Source organism: Ahaetulla prasina, chromosome 2, assembly GCF_028640845.1.
Source record: "Ahaetulla prasina isolate Xishuangbanna chromosome 2, ASM2864084v1, whole genome shotgun sequence".
NCBI lineage: Eukaryota > Metazoa > Chordata > Lepidosauria > Squamata > Colubridae > Ahaetulla > Ahaetulla prasina.
Window position 1 is genome coordinate 243,260,810 of NC_080540.1, and position 15,453 is coordinate 243,276,262.

Genomic DNA, 15,453 nt, shown 5'->3' on the forward strand with positions numbered 1-15,453 from the left:
GGCCCTCTTCTTGATTCGTGCAATATACAGGTCCTCACCTAAGCCAGGGGCCTCCAATCTTGGCAACTTAATGACCTGTGGACTTCAACTCCCAGAGTTCCTCAGCCAGCGCATGCGCTCTCAGTGCAGAGAGCCCTGTTTAAATTTATTTGGCTCAATATCCGCAACTTTTAAGACGTAGGGACTTCAAATCCCAGAACTCTCTAGCCATGCCGGCAGTTGGAAGCGGGCTGCTGAGGAATTTTGGGAGTTGAAGTCCATATATTTTTAAATTGTTTGGAGGTTCAGAAACATTGTGCCCGCCACAAAAATTGTGTTAACGGAGAAATTTTTTTAATATTTTCCTTTTATTCAAATTCACATGTTACGGAAATAGCAACATTGTCTGATACGATGCTACGTAGAGAAACATTAAAATAATAAAATTGGTTCCTACAGAGGGTGAACAAATGCCTGAAAGGAAAAAGGCCACGTTTATAAACCCTGTTAATAATTTATGAGAAACGCTGAACTCATTCACTGCATTTTTCCCAGCAAGTTTTTTTTTTTAACTTTATTGCCGCATCATACAAAAATCAAATAAAAATCAAATAAAATAATCATACGCCTCTGTACTTTGCTATTCCTCGGGAAAAGACGAGAAGGGGCAATGAAATGACGGGCAGGGGAATCGACCGGTAAGACGGGTCAGTTCTATCAGCATATTGCTTTGATTGGACAGTTTTGCCGCTTGTTTCCCATCCTACGCTTCGCTATTGGTCAATTCGAAGGGGTGGGGCCCGGCTATAAAAGGCCCTACAGAGAGGCCAGGTGGGTGTTTCTCGTGCAGAGATGGCCGCTGAGGTTTGCAGGGCTCAGGCGGCTCAGCCGGGCGGGGACACCATATTCGGAAAAATCATCCGTAAAGAGATCCCCGCCAAGATCATCTTCGAGGACGAGAAGGTGGGGAAACCGGGGCGAGTCCGAACTTGCATGGCTGCGGCCATAAGTCTTATTGGCCAGGTTTATTTGCCTTTTTTGGCTGCCATGCCACGCTGAACAGGTTTTCGCATGACTTCGAGGCATGCTCCGTGGCTCCGTTGCCTCGGGATTGCTATCTCGTGGCCTGGGGGTGGAGTGCCAATCAAAGCGAGGTAGACTCTCTTTGCACCTAGAGGCTCTTATTTTTCCTGCGTCTTCCCCCCCCCCCCCCCAAAAAAAAAAACGAGCAAGGAGGATATGTTACCTGCAACTAATGTCCACCCCTGAATCTTAACGTTTTCTATCTTTTAAGATTAAATTTCTTAAAATTTAAAATAAATTAAAATTCTTTAAAATATCTTCAGACCCTTCATGTCCTGGACATAAATTGTTTCAACTTCTACCCTCAAAAAGACGCTATAGGGCGCTGCACACCAGAACCACTAGAAACAAGGACACTTTTTTTCCCTGAATGCCATCACTATGCTTAACTAATTCCCACCACACTGTCAAATAATTTACTAAGACTATATTACTATTCTTCTCTTCCTTACTGGTATCTATCTCTTCCCACTTATTACTATAACCATATATCTTCAAATTCAATTATATTGTTTTTGTTTCCTAGTACAATTTGATAGCTTATTAGTAACCTTGACTATCACTAAGTGTTGTATCTTTTTATTCTTGATGAATGTATTTTATTCTCCTTACGTATACTGAGAGCATATGCATCTAAGACAAATTCTCCAATCACACTTGACCAATAAAGAATTCTAGTCTAGTCCCAGTCCCAGTCCCAGCTATTGCTATTGCTATTGTTATTGTTATTTCTAGTCTATTTCTATTTCTATTTCTATTCTATTTCTATTCTATTCTATTCTATTCTATTCTATTCTATTCTATTCTATTCTATTCTATTCTATTCTATTCTATTCTATTCCAATTCCCTTTCCCTTTCCCTTTCCCTTTCCATTTCCATTTCCATTATCATAATCCTAACCATTGCAGTGTGTTCTCAATTACTTAGGGTACATTCCAACCATTGGACCCTTGTCCCTGCATGGTGTTTGTATAATTTCACATACAATTACCCATTGCAGGAATATTTTATCCTCCTATGTCCTTATGATATTTTCGTTTCATCCCAAATGAATAATAACTAGAACAGGGAATGCTGTGTACTTTGCACTTCAGGAGGAAAGGTGCAATAGACCTTAAATAAAATAATCTGACTGTTCTCCAGAGTAATGGCTGGTATAGATTTTGTGCACCTTTAGGGTACTCTTGGACTGGGTCTGACCAAGGGAGAAACCAGGAAACTGAATTCTAATTCAACTCAGGCATGAAACCAGCTGGTAACCTTGGGCCAGTCACTCTCTGTCAGCCTAAGGGAGACAGTGACAAACCATTGGTGTAAATCTTCCCAAGAAAACTCCAGGGATGCCAGGCAGTTGCCAGGAATCAATCCTGACCTGAAGACACACATGCCATTTAAAGAGGAAAAAAATGAAGTAGGTGGATTATCAAAGATGATGAGAAACGTAGGGCTAATACATTAAACTGAACTGTAATGTACTGTATTAGATTCTGGCTTAGTGTGTTGTGTGAACCCAGATGCAGAGTGGTATACAATAGGGCTCTACAGCATTTTAGATGATGGGAAAATTGTAGTCTAATTCAAAACATCCCAAGAAAGAAAGCAAAAAGTAATTCTAAAGAAAAAAACAACTTACTATAATTTGAACATCACGGTATACTCATTGGCCTTATCATAACCTCACTTTCAGGACCAGATTATCCGGCAGGTAAAAAAAAATCAAGGAAGTTTTCAAGGATTCATATATTGTTTTATTTTATTTTATTTATTTTATTTGTCAAGCATGTATTAGATAACAGATATAAGTATAAACATGATTATGAATACATGAAATGGATATGAATAAAAAGGACATTAGGACAGGGACAGTAGGCATGCTGGTGTGCTTATGCATGCCCCTTACAGACCTCTTAGGAATCGGGTGAGGTCAAAACTTTAACCTCTAAGGTTAAAGTTTTGGGGGTTTGGGGAAGAAACCACAGTCAGGTAGTGCATTCCAGGCATTGACCACTCTGTTACTGAAGTATTTTTTGCAATCAAGTTTGGAGTGGTTTACCTTAAGTTTGTATCTATTGTGTTCTTGTGTATTGTTGTGGTTGACAGTAGTCATTGACAGGTAGGACATTGTAGCAGATGATTTTATGTACTACGCTTAGGTCAGACGGAAGGCGGCATAGCTCTAAGTTGTCTAAGGCCAACATTTCAAGTCTAGTGGCATAAGGTATTCTGTAGGGAGCAGAGGAATGGAGGACTCTCCTCATGAAATATCCCTGGACTGTCTCAATTGTATTAAAGTCTGATATGCAGTGCAGGTTCCACACAGAAGAACTGTATTCGAGAATTGGTCTCGCAAATGTTTCGTACGCTCTAGTAAGCAGTACAATATTATCAGACAAGAAGCTATGCAAGATTAGGTTAACAACTCTTAATGCCTTTTTGGCAATGTTGTTAACAGTGGGCTCTGGCACTTAGATCATTACAGATGAGTACTTCAAGGTCCTTGACAAGAGTGTGGGTCGTCTACAAGGTTGTGTCCATCCAGCTTGTATTTTATATTCTGATTTTTCTCCCCAAAGTGTAATGCATATTAAAATCAATTGGCCATAACACAATTAATATTGCTAGTTTCTGGGCAAGATCTGTTTCATTTGTATGTATTTTAATCTTGTATTTTATATATTAAATTTTAGGCCTTATAGTATAGTCTCATAGTTCCCATCACCAATCTCTTTCCACTTATGACTGTATGACTATAACTTGTTGCTGGCAATCCTTATGATTTATATTGATATATTGACCATCAATTGTGTTGTAAATGTTGTACCTTGATGAACGTATCTTTTCTTTTATGTACACTGAGAGCATATGCACCAAGACAAATTCCTTGTGTGTCCAATCACACTTGGCCAATAAAATTCTATTCTATTCTATTCTATTCTATTCTATTCTATTCTATTCTATTCTATTCTATTCTATTCTATGCCTTATTTTAATTGTGATGCTTCTGACACGGATAAGCAAACATACCGGTAGTAACAATGTGGTCAGGCAGTGAAGTAAGAGAATCACGAAAAAGGGGGAATATATCTCTTACACGTTCTGTACCATATTTTGCATGCACTCCAACTATAATACATCCTTATATGGCTCAAATAATGTTCTCAGCCCAACAACAAAACTTTACACCAACAACCATCTTCTCCCGCCCCAAAACAGTATCTTGCCTGCGAAAGGTACGCAGGACGATCCACTAACCTCTGCCTTTCGCATCGCTGAGACCGGCGCTCTTGGAGGAATCGCTATTATAGAGGTTTCCGGGAGAAGCAAAGCCACGCCCATCCATGCACTTTATTGGTTCTATGAGAACATCGCCTCCACGACAGCGACAAATCAGCGAGTGTCCTGCATTCCAAAATGGGAGGAGATAAAAGATGACTCGAGAGCTATACCTATAGAGTAGCATTATGAGACGAATAAAACGGGGATAAAAGGAAACGGAATAAGAAGCGACGGCGTTCTACTAGAATAGAATAAAATAGAATTTATTGGCCAAGTGTGATTGGACACACAAGGAATTTGTCTTGGTGCATATGCTCTCAGTGTACATAAAAGAAAAGATACGTTTATCAAGGTACAACATTTACAACACAATTGATGATCAGTATATCAATATAAATCATAAGGATTGCCAGCAACAGGTTACAGTCATACAGTCATAAGTGGAAAGAGATTGGTGATGGGAACTATGAGACGATTAATAGTCGTGCAGATTCAGTAAATAGTTTGACAGTGTTGAGGGAATTATTTCTTTAGCAGAGTGATGGCCTTCGGGAAAAAACTGTTCTTGTGTCTAGTTGTTCTGTTGTGCAGTGCTCTATAGCGTCGTTTTGAGGGTAGGAGTTGAAACAGTTTATATCCAGGATGCGAGGGGTCTGTAAATATTTTCACGGCCCCTCTTCTTGATTCGTGCAGTATACAGGTCCTCAACTAAGCCAGGGGCCTCCAATCTTGGCAACTTTATGACTTGTGGACTTCAACTCCCAGAGTTCCTCAGCCAGCGCATGCGCTCTCAGTGTAGAGACCCCTGTATACATTTATTTGGCTCAATATCCGCAACTTTTAAGACGTAGGGACTTCAAATCCCAGAATTCTCTAGCCATGCCGGCAGTTGGAAGCGGGCTGCCGAGGAATTTTGGGAGTTGAAGTCCATATATTTTTAAATTGCTTGGAGGTTCAGAAACATTGTGCCCGCCACAAAAATTGTGTTAACGGAGAAATTTTTTTAATATTTTCCTTTTATTCAAATTCACATGTCACGGAAATAGCAACATTGTCTGATACGATGCTACGTAGAGAAACATTAAAATAATAAAATTGGTTCCTACAGAGGGTGAACAAATGCCTGAAAGGAAAAAGGCCACGTTTATAAACCCTGTTAATAATTTATGAGAAACGCTGAACTCATTCACTGCATTTTTCCCTGCAAGTTTTTTTTTTTAACTTTATTGCCGCATCATACGCCTCTGCACTTTGCTATTCCTCGGGAAAAGACGAGAAGGCGGAATGAAATGACGGGCAGGGGAATCGACCGGTAAGACGGGTTAGTTCTATCAGCATATTGCTTTGATTGGACAGTTTTGCCGCTTGTTTCCCATCCTACGCTTCGCTATTGGTCAATTCGAAGGGGTGGGGCCCGGCTATAAAAGGCCCTACAGAGAGGCCAGGTGGGTGTTTCTCGTGCAGAGATGGCCGCTGAGGTTTGCAGGGCTCAGGCGGCTCAGCCGGGCGGGGACACCATATTCGGAAAAATCATCCGTAAAGAGATCCCCGCCAAGATCATCTTCGAGGACGAGAAGGTGGGGAAACCGGGGCGAGTCCGAACTTGCATGGCTGCGGCCATAAGTCTTATTGGCCAGGTTTATTTGCCTTTTTTGGCTGCAATGCCACGCTGAACAGGTTTTCGCATGACTTCGAGGCATGCTCCGTGGCTCCGTTGCCTCGGGATTGCTATCTCGTGGCCTGTGGGTGGAGTGCCAATCAAAGCGAGGTAGACTCTCTTTGCACCTAGAGGCTCTTATTTTTCCTGCGTCCTCCCCAAAAAAAAACGAGCAAGGAGGATATGTTACCTGCAAGTAATGTCCACCCCTGAATCTTAACGTTTTCTATCTTTTAAGATTAAATTTCTTAAAATTTAAAATAAATTAAAATTCTTTAAAATATCTTCAGACCCTTCATGTCCTGGACATAAATTGTTTCAACTTCTACCCTCAAAAAGACGCTATAGGGCGCTGCACACCAGAACCACTAGAAACAAGGACAGTTTTTTTCCCTGAATGCCATCACTCTGCTTAACTAATTCCCACCACACTGTCAAATAATTTACTAAGACTATATTACTATTCTTCTCTTCCTTACTGGTATCTATCTCTTCCCACTTATTACTATAACCATATATCTTCAAATTCAATTATATTGTTTTTGTTTCCTAGTACAATTTGATAGCTTATTAGTAACCTTGACTATCACTAAGTGTTGTATCTTTTTATTCTTGATGAATGTATTTTATTCTCCTTACCTATACTGAGAGCATATGCATCTAAGACAAATTCTCCAATCACACTTGACCAATAAAGAATTCTAGTCTAGTCCCAGTCCCAGTCCCAGTTCCAGCTATTGCTATTGCTATTGCTATTGTTATTGTTATTGTTATTTCTATTCTATTCTATTCTATTCTATTCTATTCTATTCTATTCTATTCTATTCTATTCTATTCTATTCTATTCCCTTTCCCTTTCCCTTTCCCTTTCCCTTTCCCTTTCCATTATCATAATCCTAAGCATTGCAGTGTGTTCTCAATTACTTAGGGTACATTCCAACCATTGGACCCTTGTCCCTGCATGGTGTTTGTATAATTTCACATACAATTACCCATTGCAGGAATATTTTATCCTCCTATGTCCTTATGATATTTTCGTTTCATCCCAAATGAATAATAACTAGAACAGGGAATGCTGTGTACTTCTTTGCACTTCAGGAGGAAAGGTGCAATAGACCTTAAATAAAATAATCTGACTGTTCTCCAGAGTAATGGCTGGTATAGATTTTGTGCACCTTTAGGGTACTCTTGGACTGGGTCTGACCAAGGGAGAAAACATGTACTGTTTATTTAAAGACAATGCAAAGTTGTTTCATTGCTGTGCTGAGGACAACAGGAAGGAGACACCATGGGGACATGCTAGAAAAAAGATATGCCAGAGCAGGGGTCTCCAACTTTGACAACTTTATGACTTCTGGACTTCAACTTCCAGCTTATGCTGGCTGAGGAATTCTGGGAGTTGAAGTCCACAAGTCGTAAAGCTGCCAAGGTTGGAGGCCCCTGTGCCAGAGCATATTCCTGCTAGAGTTAGATGCAATCTTGTCTGTTCACAGTTTTAAGTTTATGATTAGAAGGAGTCTATTCATTCTCAGCCAGAATGAATATCTTTCAGGATTCCAGTAGAGCTATATTTTCAAAAAGTTATGACTATAATTCAACAAAATGCATCCCACAGTCCATTTCTCGCAGTTTTCATGTCCATAACTTCTAATCAAATTTTGCTTAAATATGTAATTGTAATTTAAAATACTATTGTGGTATGAAGAGGGCAGGCCAGCATTCAGTAATATTTCATATAAAGTATTCCAGTTAAAACCTTTTTTGGTTCATCTGCTTACTTAAGACTTTATATTCATTTTATAAAAGCAATTACTAAATTGGTGCCTTTTTCTATTTAGTGCCTTGCATTTCATGATATTTCTCCACAAGCTCCAACTCATTTCCTAGTGATCCCCAAGAAGCATATTGCTCAAATATCTCAAGTGGAAGATACCGATGCAGATGTGAGTATTGCAAAAAGACTTTATTAAATAGCGGCCAACTTTTCAATAAAAAGAGATTAACTTGGATCAAAATTTGAGATATCTGAAGAAGGATGGGTAAAGTTTTGGTAGGTTTGCTAAACCAGCAAAAGCTCAGAGTTTTAGTTCAATTATTAGATTTTTTGTGGGGAATAATAACTTCATCACTTTAAATGTAGAGTAATCAGGATACGTGAAAATGAGATTTCGTTGCATATAGCTCTCAAAGGATAATCGCCTCCAATATATACTACATAAACATGACAAAAATTATGTATATACCCACATATGCACACACATATGATCCAGAGAAACAATACAGTCTAGTTCGGATGTGCGTGTGTCTATATGTGGGTATATGCTTAATTTTTTGTATGTATGTATGTGTGTGTATATATATATAAAGCGAGAAAACGAATCTTGCATGTTTTATTGGATGGCTGGCATAGGGAACAAAGCTTTGCAGAATCTAGTAGTCCTGCTAGAAATACTTTGAAATCTCCTCCCAGAGGGGAGCAACCGAAACAGACTGTGAAGTGGGTGTGCAGAGTCTCTAACAATGCTTTGAGCTCTAAGCACATAGTGCTTATAAGCAGTGTCCTGAATAACCAGAAGCAGGCTTTCTATAATCTCAGATGTCCTTACCATTCTCTGTATGGACTTTCTATTGTGGCACTGCTACCACCAAACCACACAGTGATGCAGTTTGTTATGATGCTCCCAATCGTACCTCTAAAAAGTGGCCAGGACAGAACGAGAAAGATGTGCTCTCCTCATCTGACACAGGAAATGCAAATTTTGGTTTGCACACTTCACTAAGGATGATGTGTGGAGAGATCAATTCAGATTGTTAGTTATCTGCACCCCCAGATACTTAATATTGTTGATCAGTTCTAAAACTGCAGCTTTGATACGGAGTGGGGTATGACTATGCCAGCTCTTTCTAAAATCTACAATGATCTCCTTTGATTAAGGTGATTGTATTATACATGTAACACTAAAGAACGTTTCAGTTTTCAAGAGGTTTTTTTCCAAATCTTTAACAAACGTTGTGGATTTATTTGAAAAGAAGAAAAAAACTGTTCCAGATTAGTTCTGTGTTTGTCAACAAAAAACAAACTATTTTCTTAGCCTACAGGGGTGGCGTGGGGGCAAAAATCTATTATTAATAGCATGAGGAGAGGTAAATTTTCAAGATTAGATGATTTTCCTGTAGAAATCAGGCATTTTTTTTCATTTTTAAATCTATGAATTTCTGAGATAACATTTAAATTGTTCATGAGAACCCAAAACTTGAATAGCAATTCTTGCTACAAGAAGATTAATCAATTTCTGCATAGTGTCCAAATATATTGGAATACAGTAAAATCTGGACAGTTCTTATAGTTGTAGTTATATAGTTATAGTTGTAGAAATTGTAGCTGGACATCCTAGTCAAACTTCATTACCTTGTAGAGTCGCTATCTGTGAAGACTAGTGGTATCACTGTTAGTTTCTACACAAGATTTATTTGGATTGCGTATTATATTCTAAACCAGGGGTCTCCAATCTTGGCAACTTTAAGACTTGTGGACTTCAACTCCCAGAGTTCCTCAGCCAGCAAAACTGGCTGAGGAATTCTGGGAGTTGAAGTCCACAAGTCTTAAAGTTGCCAAGGTTGGAGACCCCTGTTCTAAACAAGGTTCATTTGCATTGCATGTTATATTTAGTTACAAATACTTAGAATTTATGTAAATAATACTTATAGTGCAATCACAGTTACGTATTGTTACATTTTCAATATGTTCTTTGGGTAAGCACTTCCTATGAAGTAGCAGCAATGGCTAATAACAGATTTCTGAATAGCCATTTACTTTTCCGAAGTTTCTCCTTGAGTGGTTTTTAAAAGTTAGTTATAAAACCTCTAATAAAGTATGAGGGAACGCTGCCCTGAGAACATAGGTTGCATATTCTCTAAACATTTTTATGCCAGGTTAAAAGAAGGAAGAACTGGGTTTCACCCCTCCCCCCGTTATTTTGCTGTCATTTTTCTGAGCTAATCTTCAGTGTAACAATAAGTAAATCTGCTGAAAGAAACACTTGAGAAATGGCTGAATATGCAACCTGTTTGGTCCTTTTATATTGTATGTGCCCCGCTTTTGGTGAGATAAACAGTTACCAATGCCGAAACTCTACTGTATACGTACACTTTTCATACTGAATTTGATTTTGATTTGGCAATTCTATGGACTTCGTCTTTTTTTCCTTTTTGTCTTAAAGTGATGTGTTTTTCTTTTCTTTTTCAGCTTCTTGGCCATTTAATCATTGTGGGGAAAAAATGTGCAGCTCAATTAGGCCTGACTAGAGGATACCGAATGGTTGTGAATGAAGGTCCAGATGGTGCTCAGTCAGTCTATCATGTGCATCTCCATGTACTTGGGGGACGTCAAATGGCCTGGCCTCCAGGCTAGGACTCCGAATGAGAAGAAAAATGTTGTCCTTAGTCTGTTGAATAGAGTCCACACATGTTCTGTCTATAATCCCAATTAATATTTCGTGTGGAAGACAATTATAAATTTTGCCATAAATCAATAAAGGTTAAGCTTAATTATTCTTTTTTTTTCATTTTAAATCTTTTTTCATGCTGTTTGTTAAAAGCAGAAATGAACAGGAGTGTTTTGAAAATAGCATTTTATATGCCTGGATATTTTCCTTTTTGTCTTAAAGTGATGTGTTTTTCTTTTCTTTTTCAGCTTCTTGGCCATTTAATCATTGTGGGGAAAAAATGTGCAGCTCAATTAGGCCTGACTAGAGGATACCGAATGGTTGTGAATGAAGGTCCAGATGGTGCTCAATCAGTCTATCATGTGCATCTCCATGTACTTGGGGGACGTCAGATGGCCTGGCCTCCAGGCTAGGACTCCGAATGAGAAGAAAAATGTTGTTTTTAGTCTGTTGAATAGAGTCCACACATGTTCTGTCTATAATCCCAATTAATATTTCATGTGGAAGACAATTATAAATTTTGCCCATAAATCAATAAAGGTTAAGCTTAATTATTCTTTTTTTTCTCCATTTTTCTATTCTGTAACTTAAATTAGTACAGTCTGATACTCAGGACTATATTCAGCTGCTAAAAGCTGCGGATGCAGCCACCAGAAACTTTCCAAAAGCTGTTTCTAATTTGTAAGGTTACTATGTTAGAAAAAAAAGTGTGAGTTGTACTCGAAGTAATCAAAGATGTTTAAATTTTAAATCTTTTTTCATGCTGTTTGTTAAAGCAGAAATGAACAGGAGTGTTTTGAAAATAGCATTTTATATGCCTGGATATTTTCCTTTTGCTTCTCAAAATGCTGTTTTGTTTGCTGAAACTAATGCAATACCCACAAACACGCTCTTTGAAGAAAATCAGAATATATTCTAAAAACCATAACTGAAACCAAAAAATCTTTACATATTGACTTAACATCAGTGCAAGGGAGTGTTACTAGGATGGAAAGAGCAGCCTCTTTCATTCATTCTCTGTTAATGGGCATTTAGAGGCTTGCCAAGTTTCCAGCAGTGACCATTTTGTAATTAGACAAAACTCACTCAGGGCATCCAATTTTGAATGCCCCCAACATGCTCAGAGCTCAAAATATCTACCTACCCAGTAGGATTTAGCTATTATGGATGTTGAGAAGAATGGGGTAGATGACGGCTGGTGGGAAAAGGGTTAGAGTGAGACCCTTGTAACAAGGAAAAAGAAAAGCTAATTCATCGACAACGACAAAGAAAACGGCACTGGCAAAGTTGGAAGGATAGATGGGCCAATGGAATCTGTTGAGGGAAGGGGGAGAATTTGAAATAGCTTTACCTTCTTCCATTAAATCACTCCGTCACTTTTCCATCATTTAAAATGAAGCAACCATTTTATTCCTGCCATGAAATGGTTGAGTTCCAGAACACTCTGGAACTCAGTGTTCTGGGTTGAAAAAAATCCAATATGAAGTTGGGCCAAAGAAGATTATGCTAGTGTTGAAACAATTCAAGATAACTCATACAAGATTCAATCATAGACTATAGTAGAGAACCCAGCTGCTTAATTTTTTTTGTTACAGTGGAATGAAAATCAGAAGGATGATAAATGTTCTGCAGAGTTAGCTTTAGCAATTTATTATGAATGGTTTATTAGACTGATGTCCCACTTTTCCTTTAGGAGCATTCCCTTCAGTTTTTTCCTCAAAACAGCTAATGTAGTTCGGGCTGAAAAGGATTCATTCACCCAAAGTCACCCAGTGTGCACCATAAATATACATTCAAATTTGCAGAAATAGTATGCATTTAACTCTACACCATGGAAATAGTATGCATTTAACTCTACACCATGGAGAGGTTGTGTCGGCTTCTGTTAAATGATTGAAATACACAAATTGACCAGGTGTCTAAATTTTTGCATGTAACTGCTGCTTGTGCAGCAGTTAAAAAAACATCTGAAAAATGTCTGTCATTGTTAACTGAATAACCATTATTATTATTATTATTATTATTATTATTATTATTATTATTATTATTATTATTATTATTATTATTATTATTATTATTATTATTATTATTATTATTATTATTTAGATTTTTATACCGCCCTTCTCCCGAAGGACTCAGGGCAGTGTACAGCCAGATTTAAAACAATACAATATACAAATTAAAACAACAGTTAAAATAACATATTCTATAAATGGCCGAAAATTTAAAACCATCAAATTTGACCCATAAATAAAATACCCCAATTAAAATTATTAAAATTCAAATTTTTTAAAAAAAATTAAGCCAGTCCCGCTTGGATAAACAAGTGCGTTTTCAATTCACAGCGAAAGGTCCGAAGGTCAGGTAATGACGCAAACCAGGGGGAAGTTCGTTCCAGAGGGTAGGTGCTCCAACAGAGAAGGCCCTTCCCCTGGGGGCCGCCAGCCGACATTGCTTGGTGGACGGCACCCTGAGAAGACCCTCTCTGTGTGAGCGTACGGGTCGGTGGGAGGCATAAGGTAACAGCAGGTGGTCCCGTAAGTACCCGGGCCCTAAGCCATGGAGCGCTTTAAAGGTGGTAACCAACACCTTGAAGCGCACCCGAAAGACCACAGGTAGCCAGTGCAGACTGCGCAGGAGCGGTGTTACACGGGAGCAACATGTGGCTCCCTCAATCACCCGCGCAGCTGCATTCTGGACTAACTGAAGCCTCCGAGTGCACTTCAGGGGTAGCCCCATGTAGAGAGCATTGCAATAATCCAGACGAGAAGTGACAAGAGCGTGAGTGACCGTGCATAAGGCATCCCGGTCAAGGAAGGGGCGCAACTGGCGAACCAGGCGGACCTGGTAAAAAGCTCTCCTGGAGACGGCCGCTAAATGGTCTTCAAATGACAGCTGTCCATCCAGGAGAACGCCCAAGTTGCGCACCCTTTCTGTTGAGGCCAATGACTCGCCCCCAACAGTCAGCTGCGGTTGCAGCTGACTGTACCGGGGTAACGGCATCCACAGCCACTCCATCTTGGATGGATTGAGCTTGAGTCTGTTTCTCTCCATCCAGACCCGTACGGCTTCCAGGCACCGGGACAGCATTTCAACAGCTTCGTTGGGGTGGCCCGGGGTGGAAAAGTACAGCTGAGTATCATCAGCGTACAGCTGGTAACTCACCCCAAAGCCACTGATGACCTCGCCCAACAGCTTCATATAGATGTTGAACAGGAGAGGTGAGACAATCGATCCCTGAGGCACCCCACAAGTAAGGTGCCTCGCGGTCGATCTCTGCCCCCCTGTCAACACCGTCTATAACCGATCAGAGAGGTAGGAGGAGAACCACCGATAAACGGTGCCTCCCATTCCCAAACTCTCCAACCGGTGCAGCAGGATACCATGGTCGATGGTATCAAAAGCCGCTGAGAGATCTAACAGGACTAGGGCAGAGAAACAACCCCTATCCCTGGCCCTCCAGAGGTCATCCACCAACATGACCAAAGCTGTCTCCATGCTATATCCGGACCGGAAGCCGGACTGGAACGGGTCTAGATAGACGGCTTCATCCAGGTACCGGGGAAGCTGCCATGCCACCACACTCTCTACAACCTTCACCACAAAGCGAAGGTTGGAGACTGGACGATAATTACCCAAAATAGCTGGGTCCAGGGAAGGCTTCTTGAGGAGGGGTCTCACCACCGCCTCTTTCAAGACCTATTTTGTAAGTCTGCACTTTTAAGCGATAGTATACTTGTGCGCATGGTAATTAATTCAATTGCAAAGCTTTAGTACATAGACAAGTAGAAGAGGATTATTTTTTCACAATGGGGAGAAAGAAATAGATTGAAAATGCTGAGGAATTGCAGATGGCAAACAGAAAATAATTGACTTCAAGTTAGGCATGGAGATTGAGAGTAAATAAAGAAATCCCTTAAACCCACTAATTAATTAGAAGACTGAGCTGGTATTCAAAATATTTCACTCCTCATCTCTGCTCACCCAGGACTTTTCTAGAGAGTTCAGGAAGAAATGTGTACAATTTTCAGAGTCGGAATCAGAGCTGAAGAAGCTTCTTGGATGAGAAGCAAAACATCTTCAAAGAAAAACAAAGTCCAGTTGCCTCTTGAAAAAGCACTTTGGTGTACAAATTTTGCAGGTATTTTTTTTTTCTGTTTGTGAATTACTAAACAAGCTTCAGTAGTTTCTCAAGAGCTGTACCCCCCGGCACCCCCTGCAGGGAGGCAGGACAGTGGTGGGTTTTAACCAGTTTTGCCATCGGTTCGCATCATGCACGCGTTTCTGTGAGAGCTGCATTGGCTGCCGATTTGCTTCCGGATGCAATTCAAGGTGCTGGTTGTCACCTTTAAAGCCCTTCATGGCTTGTGTTCTGACCTAGGCTTCCTGATATAGTAAAAAGCACACAATTAGTCCCAAACCCTTTTTTTATTTTAACGACTGTTAATTACTTTCATTCACAGCACGTGCTGAATTACTAAGAGTTTATAAATAGTCCAACAGAAGTCTGCCACAGTCCTTTGGATAAGGCTGGTAAACACCCACCTTTATCTTCTTTGACATGCAGCCAAAGACATAATTGGCAATTATCTTGGCAAGGCCACACGGAAACACAGTCAAAAACGGAGCTTCAAAGTACAAACCGACACCATCAACAAGGTTGCTTCCTGCAAAGGTCCACATGCCTTTGCTCTTCCTTTATGTCTTATGGGAAGGGCCAGTCTTCTCCAAGCCTTACTCCTGAGTCGTCCCTTTTGTTTTAACTGTTCTTACCTTCTGGCTGCTCTGCACATGCGCACACTAGAACGGCCCCATGTTCCTCTGCCTCTCTGATGTCTGACTCTGGAGGCTCTGGATTCTGCACATAACTCCCAGATGGCCCTGGCCCCATGTCTGCCTCCAATGCAGAGTCCTCATCTGAGCCTTCCCCAGACTCCAGGACTGGCCCATGTTCCTCCCCAGCCTCCTCACTGTTTGACTGCTGCCAGTTTGGCAGGCTGCTGGTGGACTAC

At 40.1% G+C, this 15,453-nt stretch overlaps 1 protein-coding gene across 1 annotated transcript; it reads left to right on the top strand.

Moving 5' to 3' along the window:
* The first annotated feature begins 5,765 nt into the window (after window positions 1-5,765).
* Window positions 5,766-10,549, top strand: HINT1 (histidine triad nucleotide binding protein 1). The gene is made up of 3 exons (XM_058173311.1): window positions 5,766-5,916; window positions 7,835-7,939; window positions 10,243-10,549. The coding sequence occupies exons 1-3, from the start codon at window positions 5,806-5,808 to the stop codon at window positions 10,405-10,407; spliced, it is 381 nt and encodes a 126-aa protein (XP_058029294.1). The 5' UTR covers window positions 5,766-5,805; the 3' UTR covers window positions 10,408-10,549.
* The last annotated feature ends 4,904 nt before the right edge of the window (window positions 10,550-15,453 follow it).

What these genes read in the sequence shown, in the direction of transcription:
- HINT1 (XM_058173311.1), top strand. Translation starts at nt 5,806, where the DNA reads ATGGCCGCTGAGGTTTGCAGGGCTCAGGCGGCTCAGCCGGGCGGGGAC. An exon ending in TCATCTTCGAGGACGAGAAG is followed by an intron (nt 5,917 to 7,834) that starts GTGGGGAAACCG and finishes TTTTCTATTTAG; the next exon opens with TGCCTTGCATTTCATGATAT. An exon ending in TGGAAGATACCGATGCAGAT is followed by an intron (nt 7,940 to 10,242) that starts GTGAGTATTGCA and finishes TTTCTTTTTCAG; the next exon opens with CTTCTTGGCCATTTAATCAT.